This window comes from Netta rufina, assembly GCF_964035555.1.
Source record: "Netta rufina genome assembly, chromosome: Z".
In the NCBI taxonomy this organism is placed as follows: Eukaryota; Metazoa; Chordata; class Aves; order Anseriformes; family Anatidae; genus Netta; species Netta rufina.
The window spans coordinates 34,094,067-34,118,336 of record NC_140126.1 but is presented as its reverse complement, the minus strand read 5'-3'; the positions used below and the strand labels follow the sequence as shown (position 1 = coordinate 34,118,336).

Below are 24,270 nucleotides of genomic sequence, written 5' to 3'. Positions count from 1 at the left end.
TTTAATGAAAAAAGAAAAAAAAAAAAAGCATTTATTTCACTTGTGTATTGCCTCCTGTCCTCCTGTCTGGGTCTGGGTCTATATAAGAAATGTTGATTTAGCATTGAAAATGGAAATCAAACCAGGGGGAGGCTTCACAGTTTATCCACAGGTAGGATCTTTTGTAGAGCTCTGATCCACCTTCCAAGATGTGGGCAAGTCATGCTGAAGGTCTGGTGGGAGGCTTGAGCAAAGCTGCCCACAGCAGACCTGCCCCAGCCACCACTGCTAATACAAAGGCTGTGCAGCTCACAATCACATTTGAGATGGTCAGGAAGTATGATAAGAAAACATTGTTTTTGAAGACAGGTTATATTAATTAGGTTTCCTGCCAGCAGTTTTCAGTCTTAAACAATTTACATAAAATCTGTCATTTGAAATTAAGTCATTGATGAAGAAGTTACATAAAGAGCTATTTCTTTATATGGCCTGGTTTATAAACTTGTTTAAAAATTTAAATTTGTTTAAAAACGTCTTTTCCCGCCTCCGTATATTTTATGTCTCACTGAAACAACTTGCTTACCTGTTCCACCAGTCTGGGAGATACATTGCTATCTCATGGAGTTCTTTTGGTCCTAGCATACCATATACTCTGACAATTCAGCTCCCACTTCCTCCTGGAGGAAACTAAAGTAGCAAAATTTCAGTAATTTAACAGCACGTACTTTCCCATAAAAAGTACTATTTCCCAAGTATGGGATCACAAAAGTATTTTAGCATGACTGACAATCCTGTCTTCCCAACCTATAATTCAGGGAACACTGCACACAGGTAAAGAAAGGGATTCTTTTGACAGCATCACTTTCTTCTCCCATTATTGCTGTGAGGGTGTTTATACTTAATAATATTGAGAGCTCTTGCAAGTTTAAAATAGCCTGTATGGATTTTTTTAGCAGAGAAAATGAATGTGAATTTTACCTCTCAGCCATGTAACAGATTCGTTTTTATCGTGCGGAGGCAGGATACTAATTGACAGCAGCTGGAGAATCCAATTAATGAATATATAATGAGAATAAACAGTGGGTGTTTGTTTTTATTACTGAGGCTCTAAATTTGAAGAAAATACGGAGTTGCATTTTTCAAAATCCAGTCATCTGTAAGAAAGTGCAATGTGCTATGGGCCAGTTGCAGGGACAGCCTTTGTGTGTCCATGTGAAGTGGCTTGTAGACTTTATGGAGGGCTTCAAGTAAGCTGGGGCTCATGACAAGAAAAACAAACTCTCAAAGTAAAGTTCAAATAAATTGAACAGGCTAACACCCCCTCAATTTTCTGGCACATCATTCTCATATTGTTTCCTTCTTTTTCTGTTGTTCTTCCTATTAGAAGATTTTCACTCTCACCTACATGTGTAGGCTCAGAATCTTCTTGAGGTCTATAACTGAACTGTGAGATAGCAAAAATGGGAGACAAGCCCATCCTCTCCTACTAAGTGTGATGATTCTGAACTGATCTCCATTACAAATGGACTGGAAATACTCAGCATTGGAAAATACTCTTCATAATGTGTAAAAACAAGTATTTCCAGAGGAATGTCCTCCTGTCTGTTCTCTGATAAATTCTGCTAGATGTATCATAATGGAAAGATCTTATTTGTCTTACAGCACAGCTACCTCTGCTCTGAGAATCCTAGGTCCAGGCTAGTAGAAAGCCAGAATTTAAAGAGAGATGGAAAAATAAAAGATAACTCTGTATGTAGATATACATGTGGATATATGTGGATATACCTGTATGTGGATATACTTCTCATAGTTCCACTGCAATCAGCTTCTTATTTTTTGAAAATTTTAATCTCAGTGTGTCCTATTCCTGGGAAGGTTGGTTTTCACTCTGATGTTTTTTTGCCTTTCTCATTAGAAGGAATTCATGGATCTTAAACATGGAGATTATGTAAACTGATTGTGTAAATCCCTGAGACTTTCCTCTGTGGAAAAAATGATATTCATTTATGCTGTTTACCTTCAAATCTGTTATTGTCTTCTAGGTTATAACTCTAACCTGCAAGATTTTTCTAAATGTGTGAAGATAACACCCCATTGAAAGGATGTGATAATAGGGCTTTAGGGCTTGTTTTCATCCATAGCGCTAATCCTGTTAATGCACAGTTTAAACTGTTGTGGAAAGTTGGTAAATCATATGGGATATGAATCCAGAGATTGTGCATTTCATACAGCTCTACAGCTCTGGGTTGATGTTCAGTGGACACAGAGATATATTAAAAAAAAAAAAAAAAGTTACATGGTCTTTTTAACTTTCACGGTAGAAAGTGAGTTTCTTGACATAGGCCCTCCTGTCAAATAGAATTTAACAGTTGTCACCTTGTAAATCCAGGCACGTGATAGTTTTCCTTTGTGAGATACATCTTTGTGAGATGCAGTGTAATACTTTGCATTCTCTCTCATTTCTAATAATAATAATTTTCCACAGCAAAAAATGATATTAAAATTAAATATCAGAGAAGTGGTTTTGTTGAAAAGAATCAAGGAAAAAAAAAAAAAAAAAGAAAGGGAGAAGAAGAAGAAGAAGAAAGAAAGATGACAATGATTTACATTATGCTTTATTTTTCAGCTGTGAAATTTGGAAGAATGTCCAAAAAGCAGAGGGATAGTTTATATGCTGAAGTGCAGAAGCACCAGCAGCGACTGCAGGAACAGCGGCAGCAGCAGAGTGGCGAGGCAGAAGCCCTTGCCAGGGTTTACAGCAACAGCATCAGCAATGGCTTGAGCAACCTGAATAATGAAACGGGCAGCACCTACTCAAATGGGCACGTCATCGACCTGCCAAAGTCTGAGGGTTATTACAATGTGGATTCTGCCCAGCCTTCTCCAGATCAGTCTGGGTTAGACATGACTGGAATCAAACAGATAAAACAGGAACCTATCTATGACCTCACCTCTGTACCAAACTTGTTTACCTACAGCTCATTCAACAATGGGCAGTTAGCTCCGGGGATATCCATGACTGAAATAGGTAAGGAAAATTATTATTTCTCTTGTGTAATGGATAAATATAAACCAGATTACAATATTGTCTTTATTAAAATATTTTATAGGCATTCCATACATGGTTCTACAGTAATTACATGTTCATATGCACATATATTTGCACACATATACAAGAACTAAATGAAAGAAATGGAAGTAGTTGAAATGATTCTGTTTTAAATAAACTCTGTGAATTATTCAGTCTCTTAAACCAAGCAGTTTACCTTCTGTGTGTGAAATACGAGCACCAAAGCAGGTGATGAATCAATCAGAACCAAGTGATAATTAGTAGTGCGGCATTTGCTTCAAATGAGCTCATTACTAGGAGGCTTAAATGATCTCTTCAGCTAGCCAGCTGTATTCTTGTCAACACCCAGAATCCCCACGGCAGCTAAATCTAGGGTATTCATAGTTAAAAACACCAGCTCCTGGTGTGTGGATGTACATGCAGAACAAGTTCACTTACCTCATGAGCTCAGCAGAGGTGAAGGTAGTTTTGTGAACACCCCTGCCTGAATTCCTTGGAGCACCCTTCCCTTCATTTCTTATTTGAAAAGTAGCATAGAGCCCTCAGTGTCAGATGAGACAGTTTAAATGGCAACAGGTGATTCTTCTGTAAGGGATTTCTGTTCATCTAACACTTCTAGTCCTATCTCTCCAATTCAACTGATGGTACTGCCTCTGATATAAATGCATATAATGGAAGGAGATCAGCATCCTAATACCTAAAGGTACTTCCCACCTGAACAAGTGAAGTATGATGACTCAGTTGTGGCTGAGGATATAATCAAGGGATAAGATTTCTCTAATGGGAATCAAAAATAAAATAAAGTTATAAATAAAATAAACCAAAATATGCTCAAAAGCACTTATAATGAATTATTTAATGTCACACCATAAACACCAACTAGGCCTGGCCTTCCTCCTCATGGGTGTATGTATGCTAAGATGTATAAGTATATGCATGTACTCAGACCTACAGATTGCCCTGGAGTTGTGGTTTGCCTGTGCCATTTCCCTGCGTCATGTTTGGTCTAGGCTGTCCAGTGAAGACCTACACCTACAGTGTAGCAGTGTGGATTACTGAAGATTACTGATGAACTTTTTTTCCACTCTCCTGCTTGGTTTTGGGGACTTGTGAATATTACTTAAGAATGATTTCTTCAAAGCTCAGTACTAGAACGGTGGTTAGTATTACAAGGAACCATCTGAGAGACAATTTAAACAATCCTGAGATCTGTTTCTCTGCAGCACCCTGTACCAAAGGGAAATGTTCCCAGAGATGTTCAGAGGAGGTACAAGAAGTATCGCAGTTCTGATAGTACATTAATTGAATTAGTGCTCAGTTACAGAACTGAGCCCAACATAGAGGCCATGAGATTATATCCGTAACAGCTAAAGGAGTCCACCAAAATCAATGGGATCTTTTGACTTACAGAGCTTTAGAAAAGTGTTTAACTTCTATCTCTTGCAGGATCACTAAGAAATAATGCATTACTCTTGAATTCTCACCCAGCTTTTTGTTCTCTCCCAGCTTTTTGTTCCATCCCTGTACTTGACTGCCCTGTTTCCCATTCTTTCATCCTCCATACCATCAGACTGGTATTCCCTTTCCTGAGCAGAGAAAGGGGGGAAATCCACAACTGCAGAGAGAAAGACACAGCTAAGGGCCTGTCTCTGAGCTGACAACAGATGATAGGTGTTGGAATTGCCTCTTCTATTTGAAATTGGAACTGAGGCTCCTAAATTACTAGAATTTTACCCCAGTTCTGCTTTTATGTCATTTGTGGCACCTGCAGAAGAGTGGTAACATTTTTACTGAGAGATAATGCAGTATAACAGGTAACTGATGCAACTGAAGAAAAAAAAATGGAAGAGAGGTACCATAAAGTATCGGAATTTGAGCACAGATGAAAGACATTTTCAAGGTTTAAAAACAATCAGAAAACATCTCTTAATGCTGCAGCAGATTGTGAGTATCTATATAGCCACAGTCTAGCAATGAAAACTCTAAGCAAGTGGGATGCATTGATTTCATATTAAAACATGATTAAATTTCACTCTCTCTTACTTAGTCTGGTGAAACTTAGAAATAAATTCAAGTCATGTTAAGTAGAAGTTATAACCTTAACTGGTAGGTGAATAGAGAATATAAGAGATAGAAAAACAATACTGCATTGATTTTTGTGCTTGATAGTACTTTATGCTATCCTGCCTATTGATACTCCAAACTGCTGTTTTAAGTATCCAGGTCATTTTAGTTCTTATCCTCACTGAAGACTTTATACCAGATTCAGACTTCCATTCTTTATGTTGTTCTGGTGTTCATAATTCTTCAAAAGTGTATTTGTTTAAGCACCAGCACACTTGCCTTGTCATATCTTGACAAGATTCAGACAAGGCACTTGATCTTGTCTGAATGCAATCCTCCTCATAAACAAATGTGTGAGAATCCTTCCATCCCTGAGTTCCTTAAAGTTGGAGTAAGCTTTTCACAAGTCTTATTTGCAGGCAGCCCAGAATCATAGCTCTACATATTATAATCATAGCATCATATTTTAACCAATATCCATTTCACCGCTTACTACTTCAGTGCTATTGCTTTGGTTGTTTCTCATTTACCTTTTTACTGTATAGGACATTTCTTATTAAGAGACCTCTGAGTGCACATTTCTAAGCTTAAATCTTGTTTTCTCTTTTCTGTTTTTCTGTCCTTTTCAATCCTGCTACATTAGGTCTCAGTCGTCATTGATGATTTGTGACTTCTCTTGGTTTGGAGTTATCTACTCATTTAATTAACATGCTGTGAACCCTCTCTTCCAGATTATTAATGAAAATGTTAAAAGCTTGTTAAACAAGTTCTAACAATGGCCCCTGCTGCACCTGACTAAACAATTTGCTGCAACTGCATAAAGTACTTTAGTATTTACTTTTTGTCCACTAGCAAACAGTAAAATTCTCTCAAAAATTAAACAAGTATTCTTCATTTCCCTATCATTTTGACTCAGATATAGAAATAATGTTTTCAATGGTATTCTACCAAATAATTTATGTAACATTTACTTTATTTTCTCCACATCTTATTTTTTATCCACAAGTCAAAATTATCAGGCATGCTTTGATCTTAACTCTTATATGTTTTAATTTAAATGTAAAAGTTCTATTTTTTTCTGAACATACCTTGATCTGTTGTAGACTTAATAGTGAAAGTGGAAATTGTTCATTTTAACAGTTTTGAGAAACAAAAGTTTTATACAGCAGATACTTTAAAAATATATATATATTAGAATGCCATGGTAAGCAAAATGTAGCTCATCCTGCATTACATGCTTACCAGTATCTCTAAATACTGTACCAGGAAATAAGTGTAGGCAAAAGACATGCTGACAAATTGAAGTTATATAGGGCTCCTTCAGAGGTATTTAGAACTATTATATTCCTCCAAATAGGCTGAATATTCCAGGGTACAACTGCACCTTATCTGATCATGATGAGAATGCTGAGTATAAGAAAGAGCAGTCTTTCAAATACAGAAACAAATTTATCATGTAACTGCCAGAGCCTATGATGAAGAATAGCTTGATTAAAACAGGTAGTTACCCATTAGGCAGAAGAGTGCCTTAGGCTCTGCCCCGGTCAGTATTCCAGTTCCCGATTCAAAAAGAAATTCAAAACCCCAAGAAATAAAAAACTGGTAAATAATCTGAAGCTGGTAAATAATCAGAAAGGAGCAGAGCTTCATCTTGACATCACTTGAATTTCTAGGTTATTTCCTTTTACTTTTAAGACAGGTATTTTCATCTGTGACTCAAGGCATCTTGTTTGGAGCCATGAGCTGGATTTGTAGCCAAGGTGGGCAGAGGACAGAGGAAGTATTCAGCTTGATGAATTCAGGATAAATTGAGCATGCTTTTTCTCTACTTGTCCTGCTGTCCATTGGCAGCACAAGCCAGGTGTGTCCCACCAGCCAGGCAAAGCTGGCAGTATGTCCCAGGGGTTCATGGTACTGTGTCTCCCTTATATCTGTAGGTCTGGGAAGGCAGAATTTTCTCCTGCTGTGGTAGAAGCTCAAACTCAGGTCCAATCTGCCTCTGTGTTGAAACCAAGTATTTCGTTATACATAGAATGTCCTTCTCCTCACAGAGAGAGAGAGGCAAAGATCAGCCTGTGCATGGGAACTCTTTAAGGGAAAAAGCAGCTCTGTTTCCTGACCACTGCAGCTCCAGAGAAAAAATAGTAATGCTTGTGCCCAAGTGTGATATTAAAGGCTTATTTTTAAACTTGGTCAAATTAAAGACCATCTTGTTTCAATGTATGTGCATAACGTTATCTGTTACAAAACAGCACTGCATTTTCCTCACAAAATGTGTCCTTAAGGCCTTGGTGTGTAGAAGTTAATGGAAAAGTTTCCTTGCCTTGATGACAGATGAGACTACCAGGCTTTACTTTCTTAAAGCCTTGTTTGGTCTTCCTTCCTCCCTCCCTCCCTCCCTCCCTTTCTTCCTTCCTTCCTTCCTTCCTTCCTTCCTTCCTTCCTTCCTTCCTTCCTTCCTTCCTTCCTTCCTTCCTTCCTTCCTTCCTTCCTTCCTTCCTTCCTTCCTTCCTTCCTTCCTTCCTTCCTTCCTTCCTTCCGTCCTTCCTTCCGTCCTTCCTTCCTCCCTCCCTCGCTCCCTTCCTTCCTTGTTGCTGTTGTTGTTAATTCTTTAACTCCCTTAACTGTACCTCCAAGCCTTGCTCTCTGTGCCAAATCAAAAATTAATGGACTGTCTACAGAATGTATACTTATCACTTAGATGTTATTTCAAAGGTTATTGTATAGATCAGATGATTTAAAATGCAATGAACTCTCTAAATTAAAGCCCATACCTAAGGCGACATTAACAACAGCTGTGTTGATGTTCTCTTTTGTCTGTAGCTTCATTTCAAGCCCATGGACCACTACATAGTAAAACAAAAAGGTTGTGTAAATGTAGTCCTGCATAATATTTCTTCACCTCTTTTTCTAAGCCATGTTTTAATATCTCTTCTACCAAGGTGGTAGTCAAATTTTGCAGGGCAGATGTGTGCAGATGTGTACAGCCTTACAGCTGTATTTCAGCAGAGCGATGTTGCCATCTAGTGAGCAGTTAAAAATGTGCAGCATGAGCATTTCCATGCAGATACCCTTAGGGCACTATTTCTAATCATCATTACCTATTTAAAGGTAACAATCAGAATAAATTAATATTTCAGTGTTGTGCTCATTTCAGTTAATGTAATAAAGCTTAGAACCCCCTCTTCTGTTAATTTTTTAAGGTAATTAAGTAATCTTTTCCACTTCTTGTACATTAAAGAAGAAAATGGGGAATGGCAAGATTCAAAACTAATTTGACAGCTTAGCTCAGCTAGGAAACATTTCCACTTCATCTGAAATGGACAGAAGGGTGGAGGAATAAATTAAAATATTATGATGCAGAAAAATTCTAGCTGAGCTGATGTTAAAATGAAAATAGCTATATATATATATATAATTGCAGGTTCTGAATTTTAAATATTTAGAAATAAATTTGGCCAACAAAATTGCCATAAAATTATCAGAATTTTTGAAATATTTTTGAAAGTTTGTAGTTTTCTCTAGTTTTATCTTTTCCAGATTAGTAATCTTTATTTGTAAATTTACATATTTACAAATGACAATTTACAGATCAAAACCAGACTAATTATAGATCTATATAAAGGCTGTATTGAATATGTATTTCTCACACTGATAGTTTAAATGATCCAAATGTTAACAAATAAATGATCATGTTCTTATACTTTACTAAATGCATATTTTAGCTCTTACTGACTTAAGAAGACAGAGAGAGCAGAGTTTGTGTTATAACTCTTGATGTAGATTTAGAAAACAAAAATTCACCCCGTGGCTTTCAAGTCACTGAACATCCACTTTGCCTCACTGTATCTGCAGTGGACTTCAGATCTGTCTCATATCAGTTATAGAAGTCATTTTCAGCTGCATTTAATGCAAATTACAGCAGTTTAACAAGCAGAATGCAATGTGCTTTTTTAACTATACTAAGTTCAAATTTATACAATTAAGCAATTAACCTAAAACTATTTAAAAATGCAATAGATAGACTAAAATTGTATTCTAGAGACAATTTTCCTGTAAATTATAAAGGGTTTGGGTGTTTTGTTTGTTATTTTTGGATTGTGCTTTTTTGTTTGTTTGTTCGTTTGTTTGTTTGTTTTGATATTTCTGAAAGTGAAATCCTTTTTCTCTTTCAGAGAAGGAAAAAATTCTCTTCCAATTAGTTCAATTTATATGTCAAATGCTAGCCAACTAAAAGAGCCACATTAATTTTACCAATAATGTCCATTGACATTGTTTCTAAATGGAGTTTGATTACATTACAGACCATGCACTATAGATGTTGCAGAAAATGCCACTTTAAATATTGCCCTTTATGAGGATAATTGTTGCTGGTAGGAATACTCAAGATTTCTGGTTACATATAGTTAAATAATTTCTGGAAAATGATGCATATTTTCAAGAAATGAAAAATGTCTACTGACTGTGTTTGCAGCACCAAAGAGAACGAGGTCCATCTTAATTGCAGCTATGACTATTTGAAAAACATAAACCACTGCTTCAAGTATTTAAATTCCTAAAATCAATTATATCTTTAGCTGAGATTGAGAATAGGGAATATTTTGTGATGTTTGGTTCTGTTTGACCTGCTTTTCAGACCATTGTACAAATGAATTAAAAATATATTAAACATTATTTAAAACAAATTAATCTATAGCTTACATCCCAAAGCATGATAATATATTTCTTTAAAGTGGGAATATTTCTAATCCATTAAAACAAGTACATAAAATTCCTCTTTTTCTCAAAAGTTATATTTTCTTATATAAGCAAACTTGACAGAATGTGTTCATTCTATTGAGAATCCAAAAAGCAGTTAGAAAGCAACCATTTGTAGCAGTCAAAATATGTAAAATAACATATCATGCATCCCATATATTACCATATATCATGATAATCTTTTCAGAAATAGCACTGTACGGTGAATATTATCATATTATAAATCACACAAAAAGATCAACGTAAAGCTAGTGGTATAATAAGTACTGAGGTGTGCTATAGCTGTCAGTCATAGGAATATCTGTTCAGCTGATTCCCTGCTGAACTGTATTATATTGTATTGTGTCGCAGTGTCAGCAGAAGAAATGGTAACTGGCTTTCTCTAAGAAACAAACCCTCAGAAGAAGAAGGCTGGAACAGAGCATGGAGGGTATGTGGCATGTGATGTATGGTGCCGTATGGTGCCTTGCAAAGTTGTGTCTTACACACAACCTCTGAGGCAGCAAAGACAGCACTGCAGATGAGAATCAATGGGGCAAAACAGTGAAGAGTTAGGAATCACTGTAGTATATAGAAGTATCATATTATCTCCAAAAGTCACGTGTGTTGAATTAGTAGTGAAAAATTGCTTACCTCCTCATCCGGACAACCCCTTTACCTCAGTGTCAATGCTGATATTCGTGCATGATTTTTCTGGACAGTTCAGTACTGACAATATGCATATGTACCCTGTGCTTTTCAAAGAGCTAAATGTGGGGGCTGTAATGTATTTCTTTTTCATCGCATACAGCATTGTTTGATTCTTCTCTAACCTCCAGCCACAAGAAAAACACAGAAAGCTTTGTTTTATTTTGTTGTTGTTGTTTTGTTTTGTTTCCCAGTACACATGCAACATCTAAAGTGTTATTTTCCATTGCCATAGTTGACTTTTGTACACCACATGCATTCTGTGTGGTAGATTTCATTCATCATATCATGCATTTCACTACTATCCCTTTTATATTTATGAATAATGTGCATTATGTAGTTTATGATGTTTTTCCCAGCTCGGTTGAGACCTATACCTTTCATTTTTGATAGTTCGTTTCAAAGAGCAGCAGTATTTTTGTACAGGAGTGGAAACATATGAGGAAAATGTTGGATTGAAACACAGTGAGGAACAAGCATGTGTTTATTGCAAAGTTGCAGTGCAATGAGACTAAAATTCAGACAAATGAGCATCAGAATAGGTGAAATCACTGGGATTGTTTATGACAATCAAATTGTTTCAATTTCTGACTCTATACAGTGACACTACAATGCAGGTGTCACACTATGGGAAAATAGAACTACTGTAGAATGCTTTGTTATTGCTTTTTAAAGCAGTTCTACACCTAAATAGTATAAAATCTTTAAAAAAAAAATGAATAGAAACCTGTGTCAGAGAAAAAAATGCTCAAATGTATTCCTAAACTCTCCCAATCTTTTGAAGACTTACAGGTCAAAGCCTTACAACTGTAGTTTAAGAGTTTTAATATTCCAAGTGTTCCATGCATATTTCTAGGTTTCATAGTGAACAATGTCCATTCTAACAATGTTTGCTTAATTGTAATAAATGAAACCACATTCTTGCTTTGGAACAGTCTCAATTGTAATACAATTGTGTAATCTGTGTTTGAAGAAGTTAGGAAACAGTTCATCTCAATGAATTTGTGATAATTATATGGTGCCTGTAGAGCCCATGTCCCGTAATCTCTAGCCATTGCCTTGGTTTGTGCTTTTGCTGCCAGCAAAATGATTTCTAATTAGTATAAAATATACGTTTTTGACTAAATTGGCAGAGATCCAGGGAAAGAATTATTAAGTGGAGACCTTTAAGCATTTATAAATCCTCTAGGTTTTAACTGAATTCTGGGTCCATCCTCTAAGTTCCTTTGAATTAGGACTTTATTCAATTGTATTGTCATTTCTTGTAATTGATTAGCTTTTTATTATTATTTATTTATTTTCCCTTTATGCATTATGCTATTGAGAAAACCAGGGACAGATAAAAACATTAATTTGTTTTTTGGAACCACATTTCGGAAAAATTGTTTCTATTTTTCTATTAAAAATATATTAAAAATAAAATAAAATAAAATAAAATAAAATAAAATAAAATAAAATAAAATAAAATAAAATAAAATAAAATAAAATAAAATAAAATAAAATAAAATAAAATAAAATAAAATAAAATAAAATAAAATAAAATAAAATAAAAAAGAATTTTCAGCCAGCCCATTTGTAAAAACAGATGGAAGGATGCAATATTCATGTTGGACAGCCACTACAGGACATATCTTTTCTTTATTGCCTGAATCACTGCCTCTACTGCCATAGAATTTCTTCAGAATTTCTTGAGGTAATCTATGTAATGAAACCTGTTCACAAATTTTTACATTTACGGTCATAGTTCCCTTGAATTAGAACACAGAAAAATGTTAATTTGGTATTACCCTGCCATTATTTTGAGTATTATAATGGAGATTTTATTTAGAATGTATAGCAGGAGTTTTGATAGTTTTAAGAACTGATATGCATGCTTATAGCAGCCAGCCAAAGCTGTGGTGTTATTGCAGCATTAATTCAAAGTGGATCCCTGTGAGAGCTCAACTTAGGATATAAGCTGAGATGAGCTCTTAGCTATTCAACTGGATCCTAAGGGTAAGTGGCAAATTAAAAATTCATTATTCATTTTAATTGAGGATGATTATCAGTGTTTTAGGAGGCACACTTCAAAGTTCTTCAGTTCCCAGTGCAAAAGAAGGGAATGCTGAGAAAACCTAGGATTTCTCATGAGAAAAGACAGACAAATGAAAAAACTAAAGAGCCTGTAGAAAACAGACACTGCTGAATCCTGTGGATAATTTCCACTTAGCAGGCCAAATTCACAGCTGGTGAATATTGCGTGCAATGTTTGGAGTTACTAGACCTATAACCACCAGCACTGAACTTGACTCCAAGCTGGAGTTTTTCCTAGGCATTGCAGTTGAATATCTCCAGATATTACAAGGAAATGTCTGAAAAAGACAGGACTGACTCATCAGCTGATGAAAGACCGCTGCAGGTCTGCACTAGGCTGATTTATATTATCTAGGTTGCGATGTTCAGTTTTCTGTATGTAGTTCAGATTTAAACAGCTCCTAACCCGTTGGTGCAATTCATGCTTGAGCTGTCACAACCTTTGGAGAGTACCTATTGTGAGGTGTCTACTGAAACCTAAAACAAGAAATATGGGAAGAAAGGAAGAAAAGGAATGAAGATATCCTGGTTTCAGTTAGAACAGAGTTAATTTTCTTCCTAGTAGCTGGTAGAATGCTATGTTTTGGCTTAGGATGAGAAGAGTGCTGATAACACCCCGATGTTTTAATTGTTGCAGAGCAGTGCTTATACTAAGCCAAGGACATCTCAGCTTCTTGCTCTGTCCTGCCAACGGGCAGGCTGGGGATGCAGTAAGAGCTGGGAGAGGACAGACCAGGACAGCTGACCCAAACTAGCCAAAGGGGTATTCCATACCATCTGAAGTCATGCTAAACAATATATAGGGGTGGCTAGCTGGGGGAGGGGGCCGGACTGCTCGGGGTTAGGCTGGGCATCGGTCAGTGGGTGGTGAGCAATTGCATTGTGCATCACTTGTTTGTACACATTACTATTAGTAGTACTATTATCATCATTGTATTATTATTACTATTATTATTATTATTTTCCTGTCTTATTAAACTGTCTTTATCTCAACTCATGGGCTTCACTTTCCATTTCTCTCCCCCATCCCAGAGAGGAAGGGGGGAGGGTGAGCGAACGGCTTTGTGGTGTTTAGCTGCCAGCCGGGTTAAACACAACAGAAGAAAAAGAAAGGAGGGAGGTAGGGAAAAGGAAGGAAGGAGGGAGGAAGGGAGGAAGGGAGGAAGGGAGGAAGGGAGGAAGGGAGGAAGGGAGGAAGGAAGGAAGGAAGGAAGGAAGGAAGGAAGGAAGGAAGGAAGGAAGGAAGGAAGGAAGGAAGGAAGGAGGGAGGGAGGGAGGGAGGGAGGGAGGGAGGGAGGGAGGGAGGGAGGGAGGAAGGGAGGAAGGGAGGGAGGAGGGAGGAAGGGAGGAAGGGAGGAGGAAGGAAGGAAGGGAGGGAGGGAGGGAGGGAGGGAGGAGGGAGGGAGGGAGGAAGGAAGGGAGGAAGGAAGGGAGGAAGGAAGGAAGGAAGGAAGGAAGGAAGGAAGGAAGGAAGGAAGGAAGGAAGGAAGGAAGGAAGGAAGGAAGGAAGGAAGGAAGGAAGGAAGGAAGGAAGGAAGGAAGGAAGGAAGGAAGGAACTGTCAAGTATTTGTATCACCCAATACTTCTTTAACGTTCTCACACCCAGTACTTCTTTAACTCCTGTTCATCCTCAGCAAAGGCAGTCAGTGGTCTCAGAAATTTACATTCCCACAAATTTTTTGCAAAAGAGATTACTCAGCTGTTGACAAAGACCAGACCTTCTCAGGGAAGGAGAAAAGCCATGGTCAGGCCTGTGTCCACCCCAGAAGGTGTTGGCCTGCTGGCCAGTCAGCCTGTGTAGACAGGCACCACGTACACACTTGAGGCCTCTTACCCAGCTGAACACAGGAGGAAGGGCAAGTGATGCGTCCATAAGAAACCAGGATGGATTTACTGCACTAATGATGCTGCAGCTTATTGCACTAGGCCAGTCTTCCAGAATCAAACATTTTTCTTGTCCCTGTAGTTTTAGGTAGACCAGACCAAATTTAAAGCTGTTTCTTTTGCTAGAGCAACATTGATCTCTCATGGTCTTCTTCCTCCATATCTTGGCTATGTGCTATATTCCACATTTCACTGTTGAGATGCTGCTTTTCCCTAATAGCTTAATATAATTCTTTTAGTGCCAGTTAGATACATCATTATGCTCTGGGACTGTTCCCATCAATATTTGCACATGACCTCTTTCAGGTATTGGCTTTAATAGGCTAATTTGTTTCCATCAAGCTGCCAACCCAGCAGCATGTTCTGTAGATTTTTTATTCTGTCACCAGTCTCCTCTGCATATTGTACAGCCTTTGTTTTACTCACAGTACATGTATACATCTTTCTTTCATGTTTTTGTTGCTTCATCAGGTCACAAGCTTTGAGGCAATCTTGTCTGATCAGCCACATTTCACAGACCATAGAATTACATGCATATACAAAGTATTTCTTTCAAGAAATCCACAACTGTTTTTCTGAATTAGAATAAATCTTTTTTTGACAGATAATCTTTCAGCTTCCTGATGTATGATTTTCATCTTATTTTGAGCATCTTCTTCTACATATTTTACTTTATTTTACAGTGCTGTATTGCAAAGTCCCAATTAATTCATTGTCCACCATCCTTTCTGTGTCTCACTGAGTGCTGCTGATTTCTCCTACACACTGGATTACAGCATTGTTCAAGTTATTTCTTCCTTGTCTTTCTTTCTTAAATTGATTCTTCTGATTTAAGTTTCATTTTCTGTTACTTTTTCCCCCATCTATCTTACCATAATCTTTGGCAAGGCTTTCAGGAACTAGCTTTGGCATCGGAGGCATGTAATAGAGGTACGACTTGCAGTAGGGCTGTTAAAAAGCACAGGCTGCTGTTGCCAAGATCTTGTCACATGAGGAGAATCTAAACAAAAGTTTTGATGTCTTCTCCATGGTGTGGGCCTGTCTCTCAGTAAATGCCTGTATCTACACATCCACCCACCCTCCTGCCTGCCCAGCACCTTTCAGTGCCCCATCAGCATTGCCGTAGGGGGAGCACCTCCACAGCTTACTCAGCCCTGCAGCTCACCCTGTCCTGGCCTCTTCCACAATTCTTCTGGAGCTGTCCCAAATTATTGCCTGCCCACTTGACTGTTTGGGGAAGAATACAGTTTTCCTATTTTTCTCATTAATCAACAGGTTTTAGAGAATGTTTGAAACATCTCAAGCATGTTTTCCCTCTTCTGCAGTGTTTTTATCAGGGCAGGGTTGGGATCTGGTGGACACATCTCCTCTCTGGAGGTTTGAGCTGTATGCTAAAACTAAATTCTTGTCTCTCCAGTTATTTTGGAGAATTCTGTGAAAGCTGGACATGTTAATTCTCCTGTTCTTATCTGTTCTGAGAAACCAGTCCTGCTGGCAGGCATTTCTATAATCCAGATGATGAATCTATAAAATCAGCTTTCTTTAAAAATCTTGTTAAGACACCACTTGTAATTTTATTATTATTATTATTATTATTATTATTATTTTATTTAGTTTAATATAGATGTTTACCACACAGACTGCTCTGGTGTGATTTGATATTAAATCTTTTGAAATTCAGAGTCATGATGAACCAAAAATGTCTATTTTTTTTTCAGAATGAAAAGAATGATGAGACTTAACGGCTAATATAGTGGGTATTTACAGAAAACTACGCAGGCATATATGGGACAGAATGAGATATAACTGATCATTCCAAGATATAGCTTGCCTGAATATTTCTGATTTTTCAAGACCTCATATTGGTTACAACTAATAACTATTTACTTGATAGACTATGTTGTTTCTAGCTTACAAGTCTGGGAAGCAAATACTTCTTACTGGAGACTTTTTGTAATGAAACACAGTATTTGCACAAAAATAGACAGTTTTCTATGAAAAAAAAAAAAAGTCAGAATAACAATACTAAAAATTCTTCAAATTTATAACTAAAATAAATGGAAAATAAATTGGAAATGCTTCCAATATATGCTGGGAAATACATTTTCTGTGGTCCATGTTTCCCAGCCAGAGTCAGTCTGCCAGGATATGCTGTGGCTCTCAGATCCCTAAAGGGTGTCATTCAGTATCAAGTGATCATGTTGCATGAGAGGAGATAGAACCCTAATATAATACACCCAGTATGCATACAAAAGGGGAATAATAAAACACCTAGTGTACATCTGTGTTTACATATTATGGCAATAAGCTTCAATAATCATGCAGTTTACAACTGTAGTTATTGTTAATGTTGATGGTATACTGTCATGCAGGCTTAGTGATTGCTTTTGGCTGAAGTTATTAATTTTCACTCAACACTTGCAGGTGTTCCTTGCAAAAGAAAATGCTTCAAACTTTGATTCTCAAATATAAAGAATCAGCATCATCTCTTTTGCTTGTCTTGTCATAAAGCAAATGTTGCAAACCTGATGTAATCTATGTAAAACGGAGACTGAGAACATTTTAAAGGGGAATATAGTTCATATTGAGGTCACAAGAATCGTGCTGTCTTTCATAGTCCTTGCAACCCAACCAAAAAGGATTCTTAGTTATAGTTGTGTCTGTGCAGCTTCCTGGTGTGAGGGAACCCTTGGAAACTCTGCCTTAAGATGGCAGACAACAAAATGAAATGAAAATGAAAATAATAAAATTGACTTAAGTCAAGACCTGTTGTGTGGAGAAACTGTGGTAGAAGCTTCTAGTCTGGAGAACAGGAGGGACATATCTGTTGACTATTCCCCCAGAAGGGTACCTTCAGGGGGCTGAGGCCATGGCCTCTGCATTAAGGCAACAGCTCTCTGTAGAAAGCTGCTTTCCTTCCTCACTGTTCCATTCTTTGAATGAACTCAGTTGCCAACAATACTCAAGAGCTGCTAGGTCTCCTCCTAGTAATGTGTCATGTTTTGGATTTCGCACAATACCCATGCCATATATCAGGACAGGTTTACATTAGATGTCATTACATTATTCCCAAGGATTTAAGGTCTTCTTTCTGCATGGGATTTGCAGAGATATGTGCTGATTTACATAAGTGAAAAGAACTCAGATCTGAAAATGGCATAGGGAAAAAAAAATAGGAGGGGGGGGGGGAAGGCTATGCTCTTTGAAATCCCTTTGAGAGTAATATTCTTTGCTCTGCCTGCATTGCATCTTCTGTTGCTGAACCCTCTGAGAAGCCAAGATAAGCTTATAAATCTTTTGTTTTTTTGAACCATGTCAGCAATGCACACCCCATGTATCTGCTATATCTGCATAAAGCACCTCCCAGAGACTCCAGCACTGAGTGTAAGCAAGCAGCCTCCTCTGCTGCTTACACAAAATACACAGTCCCGTCTTCCCCTGAGACCCAGCATACCCTTTCCTTCATGCACTCAGCCTTGCCTAGCCTGCAGCCCAAGAGTTTCAAATCTTTCTTGCACCTGGTTCCTCTTTGGATGTCAGGATTTGGAACTGCTGCTTGCTGCAATTGCCTTAGGCCTTCATACATCTAAATGTTTTTTTATTGTCAGCTCAACGTAAGTACATAAGGAAAAAATGTATAGAACTAAAACACAGGATGCCATCCCTACAATACCTTGAAGGTTCATGAATTGCTACTCAGATCTTTGATCCTAAGTTAAATATGTAAATGGTAGGAAAAAGACTGGGGCTGGGAGTCTTTGCAGTGATATAGAACTGATGATTAAATACATTTCCAGGTCAGTGAAATGAAAGGATCTTATCTTCAGATTCACATAGGGCCAACAATCAGGCCAGCCTTATCTGATTCAAAATCTGGCCACGCAGTATTTATATTGCATATAAAGTATTTGATATTGCAAGTATTTTCTTTTGTCAAGAACATGAATAGTTCCAGCCTAGTGTAACAAATGCTGAGGCTAGGGGAGATGAGCTAGAAAGCACAAGAAACAGAAAGACCACTCAGTAGTTATAGAGAGCAAAACTCTTCACTTTTCAGATTGGGAATGTGTAATACAAGTTTAAACTATATTTATTTAATTGGTGTTTTAGATACAAGGTTTAAATGTTCTAACCATACTTCAGTTCCTTCTGGTTAAATACTTTCTGGAACATAAGATACAAAATTTATACCTTGAGCTAAACTGCTACAGTCATACTTACTGTAGTTTATGATTTTTCCAGAAAGCTGATTTTTTTTTAAATATAGAATCATAGAATCATAGAATCATAGAATATCCTGAGTTGGAAGGGACCCTTAAGGATCATCAAGTCCAACTCTTGACACCGCACAGGTCTACCCAAAAGTTCAGACCATGTGCCTAAGTGCACAGTCCAATCTCTTCTTAAATTCAGACAGGCTCGGTGCAGTGACCACTTCCCTGGGGAGCCTGTTCCAGTGTGCAACCACCCTCTCTGTGAAGAACCCCCTCCTGACGTCCAGCCTAAATTTCCCCTGCCTCAGCTTAACCCCGTTCCCGCGGGTCCTGTCACTAGTGTTAATGGAGAAAAGGTCTCCTGCCTCTCGACACCCCCTTACGAGGAAGTTGTAGACTGTGATGAGGTCTCCCCTCAGCCTCCTCTTCTCCAGGCTGAACAGGCCCAGTGACCTCAGCCGTTCCTCGTACGTCTTCCCCTCAAGGCCTTTCACCATCTTCGTAGCCCTCCTCTGGACACTTTCCAACAGTTTCATGTCCTTTTTATACTGTGGTGCCCAGAACTGCACACAGTACTCGAGGTGAGGCCGCACCAGCGCAGAGTAGAGCGGGACAATCACCTCCCTTGACCTACTAGCGATGCCGTGCTTGATGCACCCCAGGACACGATTGGCCCTCCTGGCTGCCAGGGCACACTGCTGGCTCATATTCAACTTGCTGTCTACCACGACCCCCAGATCCCTCTCTTCTAGGCTGCTCTCCAGCGTCTCATCGCCCAGTCTGTACATGCAGCCAGGGTTTCCCCGTCCCAGGTGCAGGACCCGGCACTTGCTCTTATTGAACTTCATGCGGTTGGTGATCGCCCAGCTCTCCAACCTGTCCAGATCCCTCTGTAAGGCCTTTACGCCCTCATTTGAGTCCACAACTCCTCCAAGTTTGGTGTCATCAGCAAACTTGCTCAAAATACCCTCTATTCCTACATCCAGATCGTTTATAAAAATATTGAAAAGTACCGGCCCTAAAATGGAGCCTTGAGGGACCCCACTGGTGACCGCCCGCCAGCCTGACGCAGCCCCATTTACCATAACCCTTTGGGCCCTGCCCGTTAGCCAATTGCTCACCCATCGTATGATGTTTTTATTTAGCTGTATGGTGGACATTTTGTCCAGTAGGATCCTATGGGAAACCGTGTCAAAAGCCTTGCTGAAGTCCAAAAAAATCACATCAGCTGGTTTCCCTTGGTCCACCATACAAAATATACATTAAATTGAACAGTATGAGGAGTAAAAATCTGAAATATAGTGTTTATACAACATTTTTTTTTAATTATTGTTCAATTTATTCTGACATGTCCATTTATCTGTAAGGTTTTTACTACAAAATACAACATTGACTTACTACCATGGGGTAAGACTTGTATGCTTCCATGGAAGAATGATAGATTCCTGTACTTACTAATATACACTTTTAGTTATCTTTACACTAGTCAGTTCTTCCACCAGGAAACCTAGAGGCAGCATTATCTGTTAAATTATTATCTAAAGATTCAATAGAGAAAATACTCTCTTTTTGTACAAAAACTTGTAACTCTTTTGTGTTTTCTTCAGCACCCTTCCATTAACTCTCAGCTTATCAACTGTGACAGTAATATAGAAAAATCTCCTTTAATTCATACTCCTATAGTAGTGATTGCAGACAGCATATATATGTTTACAATCATTTTTCAGCTTTCCTTATTACTGGTGTTTTTAAATTCAGATAACGTTTGGCCAAAGCAACAGTCTTATTTTGGGACTCCAAAACAACAGATCCACCCACTCTAAGAAAGTGTTGAGGATGTGGATGAGTAAATGATGACATTCTGAGTTCTTTTTATTTCCCATGTTTTCTGATAAGTGCAGGCTTTGAAATGACTATTTCAGATCAGGGTTGTTCTTTTTCTCCCACCTTTTACTTTGCTTAAATGGCATTTAGCTTAAAAAATGTCTTCAGGATAAGGCACTGAGCTACATTAGCTATATAGGTCTCAAAGCTGCAAGATAAGAAATGATCGCGTTTCTAGAGCATGCTTTATCAAGACATTTCAACTTCCAGTGCTAATGAATTCATGTTGGATTTTATTTTTTTTGGGGGGTGGGAATGTTTTTAATCCATTCAAGTGGCTTTCAAATGCTTCCTTGAGAAGTTTACTGTTAATTTTATGGGTTTCTCAGGTCAGCAATGAATGCTTCCCCCTTGCATCCTGCACTCCATGCTATGCAGTAATGTCTAAAGCTGTGATTTCAGAATAACTTTAATGTAACTTAATCATGTGCTGTTACAGTGTGAGAGCTATTCCCCAGCCTCTCTCCTCCTAAAACTCAGGCTGCTCATTGCAGCTTTCACACCTTGCTAGCAACAGTTTCCATGTTCATGTCCATTCTGCTAATTCACAAATCAATTCAGCTAAAACCTAACTGGAGAAAAATGAGACAATTTTCCTGTTTCTCTGATGTAAGTAATCCCCAAGTAATGCAAATGCCTATGTCAGGACTGAGTAGCTAGGTGTGGGCAGCTGTGCAGGCTTTGGGTAAACAGAAATGATCAGCAAACCAGAGTCTCCAAACATTTATTTGAACACATTAATAATAATAATAGTAATTGTCATCATTGTCATCATCATCATAACTTACAGAATGAAAGAATTAAAATAATTTCATAAGATCCATTGTTATTTCCATATATACATCCAAAAGCATTCTTAATTTATGAAGCATCCTTTGGTTTTGGATTGAATACTGAAATATTTCACAGAAGACGTCTTCAGAAATATTTTAAAAGAGAGTGAGATAAACGTATCACTGGAAAGAAAAGACTTTTATTTTTATTTTTTGAAAATCTGCATTTTCCAAAAACCTTAATATTTTCAACATTTTGCTATTGCAATTCACTATTCACCAGAGTGTTTCATATGAGCTACTTTTTATTCCCCTCAGATCGAATTGCACAGAATATCATTAAATCTCATTTGGAGACATGCCAATACACAATGGAGGAACTACACCAGCTAGCATGGCAGACCCACACATACGAAGAAATTAAAGTTTATCAGAGCAAGGTACAACCCTGTAATATGCTTTTTCTTCTGTTCCCTGTGAACTGAAATTGTTAATATAACAATGTTAATATAATTGTTATTGTAACATATTTGGCAAGGAAAGCTGATGAGTTTCATACAAGTGAAAATAGGCTTTTAAATATCTTTCAGGAGCCTGGTCACTAAAAGTAGAGTGACATTTCATAAATAGAAGGAGTAGCTTACTAGCAGGTTGGGATAATTTTTAAGTTAAAGCTCAGACATGGTCACAGAATCCAGATTTCTATCCAGTGTTTGTTACAACGTATTTAATCATTATGCAGAAATTCAGTTGATCATCATGTGATCAGGATTGGACCCTCTCTTTTTTAAGAGTTTTCAGAAAATAAGAAAACCTAACTTGTTTCCTTATCATTTTGAAAGTTGTTAGAAGCACAGCCCTTTTTTATCTGAATAATAAATATTTTCACTGTGAGTAAAGTAAATATCTGTCACTTATAGATAACAAACAATGATGAATTGAAAACACTCTTTAAAGTGAAGTTGTTCAAAAGTGGCTGGAAAAATGGTCTCATTACATGTTTGTTGGGATTTTTTTTCTGCCTTTGTGATTCTCAGATCATGTTCAGAATATTTCTTACCTCTTCAGATATAGCCCAGTTAACAGGTCAAGCCATGCTCCTTGTGCCTCTTGTGCCTGTATCACTAAGAATGTTTCTGCAATGAGATATCAATTGGCAGATTAACTGATCATGCAAGAATCCAAAGAGACTCCTTCTTGTTCTAGGAAAGCCATGGGGCTAAGAAGAAATAACAGGAATAAAAACACACTAACTTGCACAGTTATTGTATGCAACCCAAGAACATTGGTTTGCATTTGCACAACTTGCATGCACAAGGAAAGTAGTTTTCAAGGAGACAAAAATCTCAGGTAGTCAGTATTCAGATTGCAATGATACTATAATGATTTATTTTTTTAAGTTTCAAACTAGTAAAAATATTCTGTCAGATGACTGAATAGCACTGCACCACTTCCTCCCTTGGAATATCCTGGGTTATTTACATTGTTGGTGCCACTGACTGTCTCTCCTGCACAAAATTCAACATTAAAATCATATTTTAATATTGGCCAATGCATTATCCCCCTCTGAAGAAGCAAAGAGAGATTTCAGACTACTTGGGCAACCAACTTGTGAAAACAACATTCTAATAAAAAGTGTTAGGCACCTTGAAAGGCAGAGATGCCACTAGCTCTGACTGGGGAGGCAGTCCTACGACTTTCTTGCAAGGCCACTTGAAGTCCTCTATGCACTGACGAAGCCCATTACTTATTGGTTTGCTTTTCCATGTGTGTTTTCCTGGAAGACCAGAGAAGCTCTGTGGCAACAGTGTGCCATTCAAATCACACATGCTATCCAGTACGTTGTGGAGTTTGCAAAGCGGATAACAGGCTTCATGGAGCTCTGCCAGAATGACCAAATTCTTCTCCTTAAGTCAGGTGGGTAAATACCAAAGGCTTGAGACTGGTTTAACTCTCAGTACGTTAGAAATGTACTCTGCTGTCTTGTTCTGTAGGTCATTTTAATTTTGATGGAACCTTACTTTTCAGTCTATTTCATTAGCTGCATTAACCCTTCTGTAGTTTTCCCCACTGATCATGTTACTGTCTTCTGATCCCCTTCCCTCTACAGTCAGTTGTGGTTATTAAATACACACACACACATTGTCATTGCAACAACTGCAGTCTCCAACCTGACATATAGTGGAAGGACCCTGTGAATTGAGCTGGTCGAGTCAGTCATCTGCCACCCCATAAAATCTCCACTTGTCATTAGTAAATGCCTCTGTGGTCATTTCTAATCTTTTTAATGAGACTACAGAGATACCCTCCAGCCAGTGCGCAGGAGAGTAAATCCCAGGAGAGTAAATCCCTGCTGGCGCCAGTTGGTTTGGAACTAAATGAGAGCGGATTATGGTGGCATGCTCTGGCCATGCTCTCTGTGCATGTCTGGGTGTGCATGTGTGTACATAAGGGCAAGGTGGAAGGAAAGGGACAGGTCCCTTCCCTGAGATGGGACGTGGTAATTTCTGTTCTCCTTAAGAATCATGACAAGTTTTGTTCTGACTATACAACAACAGCGCTAAACTCAGGAGGACAAAATGATGTGACAAAGTGAGGTGTGAGACAGCTTGTTAAAGCGTAAGAAGTGCTTCCTTTTTCAACAGAAAGCTGTTCACTTCATCTGAAAGTCAATGTGGTTAGTGCTGTCTGTGGCCAGTGTGGGACTTGGCCAAGGTGGTGAGCAGAAGTGCAAAAGGGAAGGGAAGCAGAGCAGGTCCCTGGAAAAAGAGAGACATATAACAACATTTTTATTTTATTTTTTTAAGTTCACACTAACTTTGAAACGTTTCCAAATGACAGTGCATCCCATGTCATTTCTTTCATTTGATGGACAAAACTAGC

The 24,270-nt window shown here is 38.0% G+C and overlaps 1 protein-coding gene across 1 annotated transcript in view; it reads left to right on the top strand.

Moving 5' to 3' along the window:
- RORB (RAR related orphan receptor B) overlaps window positions 1-24,270 on the top strand; it is a gene marked incomplete at both ends in the record, with an annotated part of 38,496 nt that overhangs the window by 6,184 nt on the left and 8,042 nt on the right. Inside the window, 3 exons of the mRNA XM_084305565.1 lie at window positions 2,606-3,007; window positions 21,706-21,827; window positions 23,172-23,304. Coding sequence (XP_084161691.1) covers window positions 2,606-3,007; window positions 21,706-21,827; window positions 23,172-23,304 — 657 coding nt within the window. The remainder of the gene's footprint in view (window positions 1-2,605; window positions 3,008-21,705; window positions 21,828-23,171; window positions 23,305-24,270) is intronic.